We start from the raw sequence: 18,130 nt of genomic DNA, 5'->3' as shown, positions 1-18,130 counted from the left end.
TCCATCACTAAAGACCAGTGAGCCCATTCACCCCCTGAATGTGGCAACCACCTGTAACTGGCTTGGCTGTGTGAGGTGCATGAAGGCTGGAATAACTCTACCACAGAAAGGATTGTATTTCACTCTGTTTCTTTGATGAAGGTCTTCCTCGCTGGCTGTATTCAGAGTGCAGAGTCTGAAGACCAGTGAGCCCATTCTCTGCATGAATGTGGCAAGCACCTGTGACAGCAGAAGTCCAGGCTAGAAAGATTTTAGTAGAAGAAAGTGTATCTCTTTTGTTGTGAGGAAGCTTTTTGGCCACCCCTTCTCACTGGGAACTTAGCTGGGTCATCAGGTCCCATCCTCAGACTTTTCTACCCAAGGAGCCACCTTTCAGAAGAACTAAAGGAATCAACTAAGAACCTGAAGACCTAATATGGATCTCCAACAACATGGGTCAGGACACAGGGCTTGGTGTTCGGGAAGACACTGGAGCCCAAGGTAGGATTTTGCTATGCTAGAAGGTGATGGTTAAGCTGCTGGGAGAGCTTTAGTGCACACTTTACACAACCAATTGGGAAGCTCAACCAATTTGCTGAGGAAAAGGGCACCTACCCAGAGTGAGACGCCCTACCTGTAACAAATTCAGCTGTAACTGCACAAGCATTTAAAGATGGACTTTAATTTGCCTTAAAACAATCAGTAAATTATTATTTAACACCTAGTACCTGGTCCTGCCTGATCTTTCACAGCATCTCCCTCCTGGGGATGCCACTGCTATAAACACACACGGAGGATCCCACACCACAGTCTGGGCCATAGACGAGAGTCTCTCCCCTTAGACAGAATCCCCCTGAAGGATCAGGAGTCATAGAAACATAGAAATGAAGGCAGAAGAAGACCAAATGGCCCATCCAGTCTGCCCAGCAAGCTTTCACACTTATTTTTTTCTCATACTTATCTGTTACTCTTGGCCCTTATTAATAACTTTTTAGTTCTAGTTACCTTCCACCCTCACCACTGATGTAGAGAGCAGTGCTGGAGCTGCATCTAAGTGAAGTATCAAGCTTAATTGGTTAGGGGTAGTAACCGCCGCAATAAGCAAGCTACTCCCACGCTTATTTGTTTACCCAGCCTGTGCAATTCAATCCTTGTTGGTTGTTGTCTGAATATAAATCATCTTTTCTTCATTCCCCCTGCCATTGAAGCAGTGAGCTGCGCTGGATATGTATTCCAAGTGAAGTATCAGGCTTAATTGATTCAGGGTAGTAACCGCCTTAACAAGCAAGCTACTCCCACGCTTATTTGTTTACCCAGACTATGCAATTCAGTCCTTGTTGGTTGTTGTCTGAATGTAAATCGTCTTATCTTCATTCCCCCCCTGCCGTTGAAGCAGAGAGCTACGCTGGATATGCATTGAAAGTGAAGTATCAGGCTTATTTGGTTTGGGGTAGTAACTGCCGCAACAAGTAAGCTACTCCCCCGCTTTTTTGTGAATGCAAATCCTTTTTTCCACATTTCCTCTTGCCTTTGATGCATACAGCAATGTTGGAATCGCATTAACCTTGTGTATGTTTATTGAATAAGGGTATTAATCACCAGGTAGTAGCTGTCATTCCTGCAAGCCACCCCCATGCCTCTTTTCTTCATTCACATCCTCTAGACCAGAGCCCCAAAAGTTATAAATTAGATGTGTATGCTGAGAGAGTTGCCACTCCCGAAAAAGGGGTTACAAATTACAGAAAAGGAAACATACGAAATGTATTGCTCTCACTGTGCATTGTAAGGTACACACCTGATTTAAAATGAATCGGAATATGATAATCTATAATATGAAAGTACAATCTTTCTCTGTGTTTGGGGAGGATGGGTCTGAGAGTCAAAATATCAATAGAAACCCAAATTAGAAAGAGAATGTTTTGGAGCTCAAATACTCCTTTCTTCCCTCAGACGTTAGGAAGTCTTGCATATATTTTTTTAAATAATCCTTTACTTGAAAACATGTTATATGTAGCACAGATGATTATACACAATTACACATTACAACAGAATTCAGAATGTTTATTTCAACCTGCACAAATCTCACAGTGATTTCAAAATATTTCACGAATGAAAAGAGGATGATGGCCTTTATTATGCTTGAAAAAATGCCAAAAGCTTGGTAACCAAATACATATAGAGAGAAATATTTATTTAGGGGGTAATTTTCAAGCAACCTGCATTAGAAAGTTGGCAAAAGCACAAGTAAACTATGCGAATTCTCAAAGTGGACACACATATAAATCTGTTTTCCCCAAATTTATCCCCACACACTTACACCTGCTAAAATGTCTGCACAAATTTCTGTGAAAATGTATGCTCATTTTCTTTTAAACCACAAGTTTGCATTTAGGCCCAAATCCACCCCCAGGAAGGCATCTGCTTGGACCAGGTAAATACATATGACCTATGTGCATTAGTTTACCTGTATAGCAGTTGAGCAGTTCTGTAAAAGGCCATTTCTGTTTTACCTCCACAGGAGTCCCTTTTGAAAATTCCCCTCCCTGATTACATTTTCATTTATTCTCCTCATTTTCTAATCATATTCAAGCCCTTTTGAAGCAGAGGCAAAGACCTTTAATGATAATCACTTTCATTAAGAGGCATCTCTGATGGATATTGCAGCAGGAGTTGTCATTCTAACTCATGCCACCTTTTTTTTTTTTTAAGAGGGGAAAAAAAAAGAAAATTAAGTATATTTTAAAACCTTCAAATAATATTGTGTAGAGTTCTGTTTCAATGTACAGAGTACAAAATTTACCTTATTACATTTTTCTATTGGAAATTGATACTGAGCTCTTCTTTTGATCACATTAGGGCAGGGGTGGGCACTTCCGGTCCTCGAGGGCCACAAACCAGTCTGGTTTTCAGGATATCCCTAATGAATATGCATGAGAGAGATTTGCATGCACTCTACCTCAGTTGTATGCAAATCTATGTCATGCATATTCATTAGGATATTTATTTATTTATTTATTTAACACTTTTTTTATACCGGCATTCGTAGGACACATCATGTCGGTTTACAAGTAACTGAGAAAGGAAATTACAATGAACAAGGGAAGGGCCAACTGGGTAATATGCGAAATACAAAGGAGGAGAGTCAACGAGCAGAATTACAACTTTTTGCATTCAAGTGAGGGTTAAATATGCAAAAGAACTTATAAACAAAGTAAACGAGGCATGTACACTTGAGGAATTAGCATATGAGGGCTTATTTACAGTATGAGGAGGCAAGTGTACATATGTATAGTTAAATGCTAGTGAGGGGGAGTAAGGAGGGAGAGAACAAGGGGAAAGAGGGGCGGGTGGGGTAGAGTGAAAAAGGGGTACATTAAAGCACGGGTACTTTCAGGGAGGGGTTGCTAGGGGGTGAGAGGGCGGGGTAAGGGGGGCTGAGGATTGCAAGGGAAGTGGGCAGGAGGGGTGGTGGGAAGGGGTGGGGGAGGACAGGGAGGAGCGATAAAGGCTGAGCGTGGGCTAAGGTGGTTCAAGGACAATGATTAGGTTGAGCGGAGTTAGGTATGCCTGTCTAAAGAGCCATGTTTTGATTCCTTTTTTGAATTGGCTCAGGGATGGTTCTAGGCGGAGCTTGACGGGGAGGGAATTCCAGAAGGTGGGGCCCGCAATGGAGAAGGCTCTATCCCTGGTATTGGTAAGGTGCCCAATTTTCAGTGAGGGGATTTGGAGAGTGCCAGCAAGGGAGTTTCTCGTGGGGCGATTAGCTTGACGGAATTGTGGCATATTTTCAAGCCAGGGAGAATTGTTATTGTATAGTGTATTGTGGAGGATGGTGAGTGTTTTGTACTGGGAACGGAAGGCGATGGGGAGCCAATGGAGGTCCTGGAGTATGGGAGAGATATGGTCTGTTTTTCTGGTGTTTGTTAAGATTCTTGCCATAGTGTTTTGGAGGATTTGGAGGGGTTTAATGGTAGAGGCTGGTAGGCCTAAGAGGAGGGAGTTGCAGTAGTCGAGTTTGGATAGTATAGTGGTTTGTAACACAGTGCGGAAGTCGTGGGCGTGGAGGAGGGGCTTCAGTTTTTTGAGGATTTGAAGTTTATAGAAGCCCCCTTTTAGTAGTGAATTAATGTGAATATCCTAAAACCTCGACAGGTTTGTGGCCCTCGAGGACTGGAATTGCCCACCCCTGCATTAGGGAGATGAGTCTGCCTTTTCCTCTGCAGCGGACCCTACGGTCACGCTACCAGCAAGAACTGGGTGAGCCCTTAGTTCAGCTACAAGAGAGTAGGTTAGTGTAGGGGGAGGTTCCATTCAAATGCAGCCTCCCTTTGAGGCGTCTGCAATGGTCGTCCCCTTGGAAGTCTATTTAGGAGGTCTCCACAGTGAGCTCAGGAGGCAATCCCTTTAGGTTTTCAAAGAGTGCAGAGGTGTTGAGAAGTTTAGCTTTTGTTGTTTTGCAGGCCCAGTCAGTCAGTAAAAGCAGGCTAGCCCAGCCTGTGGGTCCTCACCAGGGTCGGGAGGGTTTTCCTTCCAGTCTGCTCACTAGCTGGTTGAGATATCCCTTCGGGTTGTTTTTGAGGGTTTTGAGATTTTTTTGTGGTAGGAGCCTTGTGAGACACCTGGGCTTTTCTGGATTCAGGGACTGGGGAACCCTGTGACCTGCCCCCTGTATCCTCAATGAGGAAGAAGGTGACAGTGACCCGCTGCAAGGAATAACTCTGCTGTTAAATTCAGTTGTTTGGGGGAAAGAAGGTTTTGGCTGCCCCTTCCTTCCTGCTAGAAGCAAGAGAATTGCTTGTTTCAAAAAGGGACCTTTGCAACAAGGATCCAGAGAGAGTACTAAAGAGACTGTGTAAGGTCAAGGAGGTCCTGAAGATCTGCTAACTGTGAGTAAAGGAAAATAACATCACTGGGGACAGCCCTCCGGTGTTCACCACCTCGGAGAGAGAAAGAGAGGATTTACTCTCTGTGCCATAGACTTTGCTATTTTTATCAGCTTGGAAGGGGTTTTGAGTGACCATCCTAAAGACCCTGCCCATCTGGGAGCTCCACTTCACTTTAAACCAAGAGCCTGGATGTTTTCCCTGCCCTGATATAAGTGAATCCTGCACAGACAGAGGGAAGAGACTGTAAAAAAATTGAAGAGAGATTTCTGTGGTGCTGCAGTTTGAGTTTTGTGACATTCATCATCAGTGTTTATCAGTAGAGACTTTTTTTTTTGGACACTAACCAAGTTAGTGGCTCCAAAGTATTTATTTCTGCACTCACTGCATCCACATCAGGGACCAACATCCTCCCCAGAGGAAACACAAGGGAATGTGTAAGAAACCACCCCTGTCACATTGGGACCTGAAAGGACTCCTTTCTTCTCCCAGCCCAGTGAATCCACACCTTGGGAAGTAAAGGAGAGGAGATACAAGAACTAATTAGGGTTAGCTGTCCTGTCCAGATTATTTATTATTTATTTATTTATTGGTTTTTATATACTGCCGCTCATCAGAGATATCGCGTCGGTGTACAGAGAACGAAAAACGTATGCCGTAGCGTTATACATGGAACAAGATAATAATAATTGAAGTCTAATACATAAAGCAACTAAAAATTAAAAACAGTGATATAAATTAAAGGCAAACTATTAACAAAAAAAAGGAATACCACTAAACATAAGAAGCCCAGGTACACTGATGATTTAAGAAGCAATAAACAGAACACTTCCCCTACTAATAATATAACTTTTATGACACATATCCAATAATATCTTTCCATACCACACAGTTTCTTTCAATATCGCTAAACACACCCTATATACTTGCAAGCCTCTTACTATTGCAAAGAATAATATGATCTTCTAACCTGTATATTAATGCCTGACTCTCAAGCTATCTCCATCGCCCGTTCCTTATTCCAACATTGTAAATGTGTATTTTAATGTTAATTAGTTTATAGTTTTAATTTTATCCGATATGTACCATTCTATAATTGCTAGATCGTATAGATTGTTGCTAATTTAATGTTCTTTGTAAACTGATGTGGATTGTAAAGCTTGTTGATAATTTAATGTTCTCTGTAAACCGAGATGATATTTCCCAATGTGCTGCGGTATATAAAAAACCCTTAAATAAATAAATAAATAAATAAATAAACAGAACCTTAGAAAATTAGAGAACCAATGGTGGAAATACCAGTTATCTGAATCCCTAGGAAAATATAAATCTCTCCTAACAAAATACTGCATACTCACCAATAAAAAAAAAAAAGATTACTATGCTAATCAGATTCATGGGGTAATATTTAATATTATATTGTTCTTTGATGTTGTAAAAACTTAATTAAGGACCCATCATCTTCTATCTCAAGAAACCTCTCAAAGGCCACCTGCAATAAATATGCCAAATAATTTCTAAACAAAATCAATAAGTTGAAAACTCAGTTCCCAATGAGATCTCTTACAAAAGTACCAGAAGATCCACACAACCAGGTTAAGTGGTCCATGTTCGATAGAGTGAGTAAACTTGAAATAGATGATATCATTGCTAAAAGTAATCCTTCCATTCACCCATGTGACCCAATTCCTGCCAGTTCCTTGAAACAAGTACGTAGAGTTATCACTCTGACAAGCACATCCTTAATTAATCACTGTCTCACAAAAGGAATCATTCCACATGGGTTAAAAGCAGCAGTAATAAAGCCAATTCAAAAAATAAAACTGGTAGAATTGACAATTGGGACAACTATCGACCAGTATCCAACCTGTCATTCCTCTCAAAAGTACTTGAAAAAGCAGGTTTATCCCAACTTGTAGATCATCTTGAAGAAAAAGATATTCCCTTCCCAAATCAATTTGGATTTAGAAAAAATCATTCAACTGAAACATTACACTTCTCACTAACAGACTCTGTTTTATGAGGGTTTGATGCTGATGATTCTTATTTTCTAGTGCTAATCAACCTAATAGCCACTTTTGACACTGTGGACCATACCCTGCTGCGCCAACAGCTGAGCAACCCTGGGATTGATGGTTGTGTTCTCAGATGGTTCTCCTCCTTTCTATCCAATAGAACATCCCAAGTCAAACTGGGCAACCATATCTCTGATACTTTCCATATTGATAAAGGTGACCCTCAAGGCTCAGCCCTCTTGGCAACACTTTTCAATATCTATATGATCCCATTGTGTAAATTACTGGTGGAATTTGGAATTACCTTCTTCTTATTTGCTGAAGACATACAATTTTACATTCTATTCTTCAAATCATTTGAAAATATAGTATTGAAACTTTCAACATATATGAAAGCAATACAACAGGAACTTACACAACTTAAATTAACATTAAACACCAAAAGGACTGAAATCATTTGATTAAGCCAATACACTTTGATAGTAAAACCACCAGCTCTAGACCTGGGCAGTTTCCAAATTACTCCATCAAATCAAGTATGGGGCCTAGGTATCCAACTTGACAAGAACCTTACAATGAAAAAGCATATCAATAAATTAGTTATGTCAAGTTGCAAATATTACAAAGATTGAACATCCCATTGACATTGTTATTGACATTCGAGGACTTTTGTACTGTCTTGCAAACCCTAATTTTCTCAAACCTAGTCTACAGTAACTCATTATTACTCAGCCTTCCATCATGTCTATTAAAACCATTACAATTATTACAAAATGCCTCAGCAAGACTTTTGTTAGGAACAAGAAAATGTTATCACATTACACCCTCGCTGATCGCTCAGCACTGGCTGCCAGTACAACTCGATTACATTTTAAGGTATTAATGCTAATATTCAAAATCTTGAATTCCAGTAACAATGGTATGATAGGAGTGACAATACAACCATACGTACCTCAGTGAACACTAAGATCACAAATAAAGGACTATTGACGGTTCCCACAATATGGAGCACATACCTGACACAAGTAAGAGATCGTATGTTTTCCATAGTGGGTCCGAAGCTATGGAACTCCCTTCCTAAGATGCTATAGTTAATTCCAGACAGAAAGAGATTTAAATGTGAGCTAAAAACATGTCTATTAAAAAATGCATATAACCTAACTTAAAACACCTGTATGTAGAAAGAAACAATAACAAGAAGGTCAAGAGATACTAACTAAAGCACGAAGAGAACGAAAGAATCGATAGAACGTAATAACTAAAATGTGAAATCTGTTGTATTATTTTATTTATTTTAATCTATTTTAACTTTCTTTACTCCTTAACCATTTCATAAACCTTGAGTCAAATATATAGGAACAAGTCAATTAATAGATGTCGACTCGATACCTATTTATGAAAACTACCTCCGTTACCCGTTAGTCCTTGTTGATTTATAACCATGAATGTTACTTTTGTAAACCATTGTAATCTTTTACATAGAATGACGGTATATAAAATGTCTAAAAATAAATAAATGAGGATGCTTTTAAGTTTATTTACATGGAACTTTGTCTTCCAAATATTAATTTGATCCCTGTTGGACCAATCTGCTGATGGGACACAGAGCTACTTTGATGTGTACTTGACATGCAAATTCATTCATTGTACCATATCCACCCATTCTGAAAATCTTTCCTCTAGGTAGGAAGAAGAGAGATTTGGAATTAAAAAATAATACAGGGTTCCTTTTGCTTAGGGATGTGCATCTGTTTAAAACAAAATACACAATGTCAATAACATGCGCGCATGTTACAAAATACAGTTCCCGTGCACACATGCACGCTGGATTTTAATATCCATGCACGCATGTGCTGGTGGGTCAGATCTCACATGTGCAGGGTGGGGGGGATTTTAAAAAATAATGTGCAGTGACACAATTAAGGAGCGGACTGGGAGGGAACTTTCCTATCCCCCTTCCTACTCTGCCTCCCTTTTCCCCTCTCCACCCTGACCCCTTAAATTCCTTTCCCTACCTTTATTTTTTTTTATTTTGGAACTTACTTCATCTGCTTCCCCAGGACAGGGCCTAATGGCCGCTGTCCGGGCTGGCCTTGTCCCTGCCCCTCCCTGCCCAGACTGTGCCCCCCAGCCGCCCCTTTTCAATGGCCCAGCACTTCTACGCATATTGGGGATTACGCACATGGCCGGGCCCTTTCTAAAATGCGCTTGGTGCGTACACCACCTGGCTATGTGCATAACCTAAGGAATTTGCACATGCAGGTCATCAAAAATTTGGGTATTAGTGCGCACTAACTTGGATTTAGTGCGAACTAAGTCCAGTTAGTGCGCACTAAAAGAACTTAAAGCACACTAACCAAGAAATTAGGGGAAAACAGAAAAAAACTCAACACATCATTTTACAAATGAAATCAAGCAAAAAACAACATGATGTGAAAATGTCAGAAAAATATAACACTGCACACCCCTAATGTGCTCATCAAATAAATGTGGTATATGCATAGTTTCTGGGCCAGTAGAACTACACAGGCATAGAACCAAAGGTATTTATTTTTGTTTTAGATGTTGGTCCCTCTTCAACCATCATTGACATGCCTCACAATGTTTATGAATATGTGAAGACCCCTTTGGATTGGTGGTGCGCTGCCAGATACTGTGAACACCATTTTGCACAGTTACTTCATGAGATGCACAGCAGTGAGCTGCTGCAGATTCAGCAACTGCTGCAGTCCCAAAATTTGCATGGACCTATCTGGTTAAGTCAAAGGGACAGAGCTGTGCAAAGTCCTATGACAAAACAAAGACGTAAGTATAATCCAAAAGTATAAGCATTTCAGTTTATAAGGTGCAAAGTAGTGTGTTAGTCCATTCAGAAGAAGGGCATAAGCCCTTGAAAGTAGGCATGTGCACAGAAAAAAATGTAATTTTGTTGTTTATACTTATTTTTCTATTTATTTTTCAATTTGTTTGGTGTTTTTGGTTCATTTTCTTGAACTGGAATAAACAACAAAGCTAAAAGAATAAAAAACTGGAAAGAATAAAACAACAAGAAAGGAAAGAGGCTAGGTTCCCCTCTGTCCCTGCCGAAAAAAACACCAGTACAACCAAAGAAAAAAAAATGAACCCCACCCACTCTGGATAGCTCTTACCGCTTCTATAGGTTCTGCAAAGTCAGAATGGGGTAAGAATGAGCCGCAGCTGCTCCTGTCCCACCGGATCCCAATTTCAAAACTGTGCTGGCTGGCTCCGAGGCCAGCATAATTTTATTTTATGGCCATATGTTGGACAGTCGTACAATAAAATAGCACTGGTCTTGGGGCCAACCAGCATCATTTTGTAAATAGGACCCACTGAGGCAGTTATGACTGTGGATTGCACTTGTCCGCTTTTGACATTGCAGAATCTCACTAAAGGTGCCTAACTCAACTGGGAAGAGTGAAGGGATAAGAGAAGGCCCAAGGGATGTGGATTAATTTTATAATTTTGACAGTACTGGAATTTTTTTGTTTTGTTTTCAAAACAAAAGGAAATTAAAACTCAAATTTTGACGGGGTAGGTGGGTTATTTCCCTTTATTTTTTATTTTGAATAAGACTATCACTTTTGTTACATTTTTCATTTTATTAGAAAATGAATGCACGTCCTTTCTTGAAAGCTAGTCAGAAATGTATTATGTTAGTCCAATAAAAATGTTATCTACAATTTATTTTTGACCTCTTAATTCTAAGTTATAGGGAACAATGTTTGATCTGCTAAGCAGGTAGCCTGGATTTAATTCCCAATTTAGGGTCCTTCTTTGGTCTAAATGAGGGCTAGGAATTCGGCTGCATTAATATTTGTAATGTCACAACACCTTTCAAGTTAAAGTGAGACCTTGGGACCAACGTAATAAGACGCGGTTATGTTAGTGCAGATTTCTACTACTGTTTTAGCATGCATTTTTATGGAGTAAGTTAATTCAGGTATGTAATAGGTGTTTTAACTCCTAAAAAATGCAGTCTAAAACAGGAGTAAAAACTAGCACTAAGATTAGCAAATCCCATGTAAAAGAAGGCATTAACTATTCCTCAGCATTGCAGGGAGGTATGTTAAAGGATAGAAACATAAAAATTATGGCAGAAGAAGACCAAACGGCCTATCCAGTCTGCCCAACAAGCTTTCACACTTATTTTTCTCATACTTTTCTGTTACTCTGACCGCTGAGGTCAGGGCCCTTATTGGTAACTTTTTGGTTCTAATTTCGTTCCATCCCCGCCATTTATGTAGAGAGCAGTACTGGAGCTGCATCAAAGTGAAGTATCAAGCCTAATTGGTTAGGGGTAGTAACCGCCGCAATAAGCAAGCTACTCCCATGCTGCTTATTTGTTTACCCAGCCTGTGCAATGCAGTCCTTGTTGGTTGTTGTCTGAATATAAATCCTCTTTTCTTCATCCCCCTGCCATTGAAGCAGAGGGCTATACTGGATATGCATTGAAAGTGAATTATCAGGCTTATTTGGTTTGGGGTAGTAACCGCCGCAACAAGCAAGCTACTCCCATGCTTATTTGTGAATGCAAATCCTTTTTCCCACATTTCCTCTTGCCGTTGAAGCATAGAGCAATGTTGGAATCGCATTAACCATGTGTATGTTTATTGAATAAGGGTATTAATCACCATGTAGTAGCTGTCATTCCCGCAAGCCACCCCCATGCCTCTTCTCTTCATTTCATGATGAACAGCATAAAGCTCATTTTCTTAACGCTGGAAATTTAACTCCTGGGTCAAAACAGGAGTACATCTTAACTCACATTTCTGTTGTCCATGTTATACTATTGCTGAGCCTAGCATAGTAGTGTCTTGTTATTTCTGTCAGACTGGACACAGCAATAGAATAACTTTGGCCACCAGAAATGTGAGTTTACTCCACCTTGGACCCAGGAGTTTTATTTTTAGCATAAGCTGTTTGGGCGGTCAACCATGGCTGAACAGTATACCAACGCTGGGCATCCTGACTTTGGCTATAGATGCTAACACCAGGGAGCTTACAAGTTGTTCATCTAACTGTAGGTGCCCACTCTAGAGAGCAAATCTTTGCATCCAAGGTCATTCTGGCAATGACTGGCAAGTTAAATCAAAGTATAAGCTCTCTAGGGTGGGCACCTACCGCTAGCTTAACAAAGCATGATTTACCCCAGGGGACACATGCATCTGAGCAGGGTGCCAAAATCAGATGCACAGTGCCAACATGCATATTGTTCAGCTGAAAGGGCCCTCCCTAGAGAGCTTATGCTTTGATTTTTCTTGCCATGCCCTGCCAAATTGGCATAAGAACATAGGAAATTGCCATGCTGGGTCAGACCAAGGGTCCATCAAGCCCAGCATCCTGTTTCCAACAGAGGCCAAACCAGGCCACAAGAACCTGGCAATTACCAAAACACTAAGAAGATCCCATGCTACTGATGCAATTAATAGCAATAGCTATTCCCTAAGTAAACTTGATTAATAGCTGTTAATGGATTCTCCTCCAAGAACTTATCCAAACCATTTTTGAACCCAGCTACACTAACTGCACTAACCACATCCTCTGGCAACAAATTCCAGAGCTTTATTATGCGTTGAGTGAAAAAGAATTTTCTCTGATTAGTCTTAAATGTGCTACTTGCTAACCATGGAATGCCCCCTGGTCCTTCTATTATTTGAAAGTGTAAATAACCGAGTCGCATCTACTCGTTCAAGACCTCTCATGATCTTAAAGACCTCTATCATATCCCCCCTCAGCCTTCTCTTCTCCAAGCTGAACAGCCCTAACCTCTTCAGCCTTTCCTCATAGGAGAGCTGTTCCATCCCCTTTATCATTTTGGTTGCCCTTCTCTGTACCTTCTCCATCGCAACTATATCTTTTTTGAGATGCGGCGACCAGAATTGTACACAGTATTCAAGGTGCAGTCTCACCATGGAGCGATACAGAGGCATTATGACATTTTCCGTTGTATTAACCATTCCCTTCTTAATAATTCCTAACATTCTGTTTGCTTTTTTGACTGCTGCAGCACACTGAACCGACGATTTTAAAGTATTATCCACTATGATGCCTAGATCATTTTCCTGGGTGGTAGCTCCTAATATGGAACCTAACATCGTGTAACTACAGCAAGGGTTATTTTTCCTTATATGCAAGACCTTGCACTTGTCCACATTAAATTTCATCTGCCATTTGGATGCCCAACCTTCCAGTCTTGCAAGGACCTCCTGTAATGTATCACAGTCTGCTTGTGATTTAACTACTCTGAATAATTTTGTATCATCCGCAAATTTGATAACCTCACTCATTGTATTCCTTTCCAGATCATTTATATATATATATATATATATATATATATATATATATTTTGAAAAGCACCGGTCCAAGTACCGATCCCAGAGGCACTCCACTGTTTACTCTTTTCCACTGAGAAAATTGACCATTTAATCCTACTCTCTGATTCCTGTCTTTTAACCAGTTTGTAATCCACGAAAGGACATCACATCCTGTCCCATGACTTTTTAGTTTTCATAGAAGCCTCTCATGAGGGACTTTGTCAAATGCCTTCTGAAAATCCAAACACACAACATCTACCAGTTCACCTTTATCCACATGTTTATTAACCCCTTCAAAAAAGTGAAGCAGATTTGTTAGGCAAGACTTCCCTTGGGTAAATCCATGTTGACTGTGTTCCATTAAATCATGTCTTTCTATATGCTCTACGATTTTGATCTTGAGTATAGTTTCCACTATTTTTCCCAGCACTGAAGTCAGGCTCACTGGTCTATAGTTACCCAGATCGCGCCTGGAGCCTTTTTTGAATATTGGGGTTACATTGGCCACCCTCCAGTCTTCAGGTACAATGGATGATTTTAATGATAGGCTACAAATTTTAACCAATAGATCAGAAATTTCATGTTTTAGTTCCTTCAGTACCCTAGGATGCATACCATCTGGTCCAGGTGATTTGCTACTCTTTAGTTTGTCAGTCTGGCCTACTACATCTTCCAGGTTCACAGTGATTTCTTTCAGTTCATCTGACTCATCACCCCTGTAAACCATCTCTGGAACTGGTATCTCCCCAATATCCTCATTAGTAAACACAGAGTCAATGAATTAATTTAGTCTTTCTGCAATGGCCTTATCTTCCCTAAGAGCCCCTTTAACCCCTCGGTCATCTAATGGTCCAACCGACTCCCTCACAGGTTTCTTGCTTTGGATATATTCTTTGTAAAGCTTCTTGCTGTATTAATTTAACTGTAAACCGAGATGATGTTCCCAACATATCTCGGTATATAAAAATGCTTAAATAAATAAATATTTTAAAAAGTTTTTATTATGAGATTTTGCCTCTATGGCAAACTTCATTTCAAATTCTCTCTTCGCCTGTCTTATCAATGTTTTACACTTAACTTGACAATGCTTATGTTTTATCCTATTTTCTTCAGATGGATCCTTTTTCCAATTTTTGAAGGATGTTTTTTTGGCTAAAATAGCCTCTTTCACCTCACCTTTTAACTATGACGGTAATCGTTTTGCCTTCTTTCCACCTTTTTTAATGCATTTAATACATATAGACTGCACCTCTAGGATTGTATTTTTAAACAATGTCCAAGCCTGTTGAACACTTTTAACCTTTGCAGCTACACCTTTCAGTTTTTTTCTATTTTCCTCATTTTATCAAAGTTTCCCTTTTGAAAATTTAGTGTTAGAGCTGCAGATTTACTTATTGTCCCCCTTCCAGTTATTAGTTTAAATTTGATCATATTATTTATTTATTTTATTTATTTAACACTTTTTTTATACCGGCATTCGTAGGACACATCATGTCGGTTTACAATATTATGATCATTGTTGCCAAGTGGCCCCACCACCGTTACCTCTCTTACCAAATCCTGCATTCCACTAAGAATTAAATCTAAAATAGCTCCCTCTCTTGTTGGTTCCTGAACCAATTGCTCCATGAAGCAATCATTTATTACATCCAGGAACTTTATGTCTCTAGCAAGTCCTGATGTTACATTTACCCAGTCAATATTGGGGTAATTGAAATCTCCCATTATTATTGTACTGCCAAATTGGTTTGCTTCCCGGATTTCTCTTAGCATTACATCATCTGTCTGACCATTTTGTCCAGGTGGATGGTTGCATACTCCTATCACTATACTCTTACCCAAGATACATGGGATTTCTACCCAAATAGATTCTACTGAGCATTTAGTCTCATGTATGATCTTTATCCTGTTGGACTCTATACCCTCCTGGACATAAAGTGCCACACCCTCTCCAAGTTGATCCTCCCTATCATTGCGATTTAATTTGTACCCTGATATAGCACTGTCCCATTAGTTATCCTCCTTCCACCAAGTCTCTGTGATGCCAATTATGTCACTCTCATCATTTGCTGCTATACACTCTAACTCTCCCATCGTACTTCTTAGACTTCTGGCATTTGCATACAGACATTTCAACGTGTGGTTTTTGCTTGTTTTAACAACCTGCTTTTCAGTTGTTTGGGATAATTCGGAAATCATTAGCTTTGGTGATTTTTTACATATAGGCATATGGACTATGTTTGCTTTTAATGGAACCTCTCTGTTGGGATGCCCATGCGAACCATGCACTGCTGAGTGACTGCATGTGAGATTGGTGCTTTGCATCTCAATTTATGGGCACATTCTCTCATTCACAGCCATTGTACAAGGAATGGCAAGTAAAATTAAAAAAAAGCTCTCTGAAGAAGGCGCGTATAGCTAGATGAACAAGACATAGGCTGACTGGGTGGGCAGCAACAGCTGAACAGTAAATACTTCAGCACTGTGTGCGTTCTGTCCAGCTGTTCAGGAAAACAAATAAAACTGTGACTGAGGCCTGACTCAGAGAGCTTACATTGGAACTTTATCTCCTGGGTTTGAGGTGGAGTAAACTCACATTTTTTATGTCCTAAGTTATTCTGTTTCTGTGTCTAGTATGGTAGAAACAGCTAGAAGCTACCACATGAGCATAGCAATAGATAGCACCAGAAATGTGAGTTAAGCTTTACTCCACCTTAGGCCAAGGAGTTAACCTGAAAATCCACACTGTATGCTAAAGTACTTTAAAACAGGAGTAAGGTGGTAAGTGCTTGAAGTTGGAAGGAATGTGAGCAAAATGGCTTTGCCTGCAAGATTGGCTCCGGGCATCCCAACTTGGGCATACGCTTGCATGCAAGGCCATTTGGGCAAGGCATGTCAAGTGAAAGCAAGTAGAGATGTGAATCGGAACCGGAATCGGTTCGGATTCCAGTTCCGATTCACATGTGGGTTTTTTTTCATCGGGCCCGATCACAGTTTTGTTTATCGGCTGTGCCCGAGCCGATAAACAAAAAACCCACCCCGACCCTTTAAAACTAATCCCGTTGCTTCCCCCACCCTCCCGACCCCCCCAAAAAACATTTTACAGGTACCTGGTGGTCCAATGGGGGTCCCGGGAGCGATCTCCCGCTCCCGGGCCATCGGCTGCCACTAATCAAAATGGCGCTGATGGCCCTTTGCCCTTACCATGTGACAGGGTATCCGTGCCATTGGCCGGCCCCTGTCACATGGTAGGAGCACTGGATGGCCTGCGCCATTTTTAAAGATGGCACCGGCCATTCAGTGCTCCTACCATGTGACAGGGGCCGGCCAATGGAACGGATACCCTGTCACATGGTAAGGGCAAAGGGCCATTGGCGCCATTTTGATTAGTGGCAGCCGATGGCCCGAGAGCGAGAGATCGCTCCCGGCGTCCCCACTGGACCACCAGGTAATTTTAAAACATTTTGGGGGGGGGGGGGTCGGGAGGGTGGGGGAGGCTAAGGGGTCAGTTTTAAAGGGTCGGGGTGGGGTTTTTTTTTATCGGGCCATCGGCGCCATTTTTATTAGTGGCAGCCAACGGCTTGAGAGCGGGCAATCGGTCCCGGGGCTTCCACTGGACCACCAGGTGATTTTAAAATGTTTTGGGGGGGTTTGGGAGGGTGGGGGAAGGTAGGGGATTAGTTTTAAATGGTCGGGGTGGGTTTAGGGGTTGTTTTGGTGTGCCGGTTTCCCCCCTCCCCCCCCCCCAAATAAGTCTCGTTAGTGGACACAAACCCGATTAACAATTTTTCACGATAAATCGTGGGAATTTCTATTGTATTGCACTCTAACAATTTTTGACGATTTAAAAAATATCGGACGATATTTTAAATCATCAAAAAACGATTCACATCCCTAATGCCTAGTGCTAATCTTGCATGCAAGGTCATTTTCTTCACACTCCTTCCAACTTCAAGCACTTAGCTCCTTACTCCTGATTTAAAGCAGTTTTGAAAGCACTTTCCTGATTGTAGTACTAATTTTTCAGTTTAATTCCAATTTTAGCATATATTTTAAATTTGATGTGTTTTTTTAACTGCTGTTTGATTTACTTCCCATTAGCTTACTGCATTCCACAGGGACCCCTGTTTTTAACGCATGTGTTAAATAAAACCCATGCTAAAATTTAACTCCAATTTTAGCGTGGGTTTTATTATATTAGCCCCCTAATTTTACTGTATAGTACACAAGAGATGACTAAAGGGAGCTGCATCTTGCTTTGTCCCAGGAAATTACTAAAATGCATCAGTTTTATAGAGAAAATAAATATATGGGAGAAAATCAGGGTAATACTGAACATAACATACACAGGAGTTATCGGCAGATAAGGGCCATTTGTGCCACCCAGCCTTCCCAACTTCCCTTCCTAAGAAGAACACTGGAGCTTTACTGCAGGTTCATGTTGATTGATGTCACCTCTTCCTGGAAACTTCGTGTGGCCATATCACTGTTCTTTTCACACTGGCTTTCTCTTTTGGCCATCTAAAGCTCCACGTGAATTTCCTCCCCCTGCTCCTCTTCTTTTCTACCTGCCTATAAAGGTGTGCAAAAATGCTGATGAAAGGTGCAAGATCTTAGAGGGGAGAAGAAAAAGAAAGAGAAGTGTAGTAAATGATGGCAGATAAGGACTAAAATGTTAATGGTGTAATTTTCAAAAGTCCTCAACCCAGATAAATATTGATATTACCCAGATAATAGAGCTGCTAGAAAATTGCTCAATCTCAAATGTAACATGTACTTTTAAATTGGATTATAAAGTAGGGATGTGCATTTGCTTGAAACAAATTGGGAAATGTTAAATGAAATTTCCCATTTTTATTTAAATTAATTTTTAAAACAAAACAAACCAAATTGTATTGGCTTTAAAATGTAATTGTTG

General features: G+C 40.5%; 1 protein-coding gene across 1 annotated transcript in view; it reads left to right on the top strand.

The window, feature by feature from the left end:
* ADGRD2 (adhesion G protein-coupled receptor D2) overlaps positions 1-18,130 on the top strand; it is a 322,967-nt gene that overhangs the window by 22,537 nt on the left and 282,300 nt on the right. Inside the window, exon 4 of the mRNA XM_029614032.1 lies at positions 9,440-9,682. Coding sequence (XP_029469892.1) covers positions 9,440-9,682 — 243 coding nt within the window. The remainder of the gene's footprint in view (positions 1-9,439; positions 9,683-18,130) is intronic.

The sequence above is a fragment of the Rhinatrema bivittatum genome, chromosome 8 (genome assembly GCF_901001135.1).
Source record: "Rhinatrema bivittatum chromosome 8, aRhiBiv1.1, whole genome shotgun sequence".
Taxonomy (NCBI): Eukaryota; Metazoa; Chordata; class Amphibia; order Gymnophiona; family Rhinatrematidae; genus Rhinatrema; species Rhinatrema bivittatum.
The sequence above is the reverse complement of the archived record's forward strand: the minus strand, read 5'-3'. Positions and strand labels throughout refer to the sequence as shown.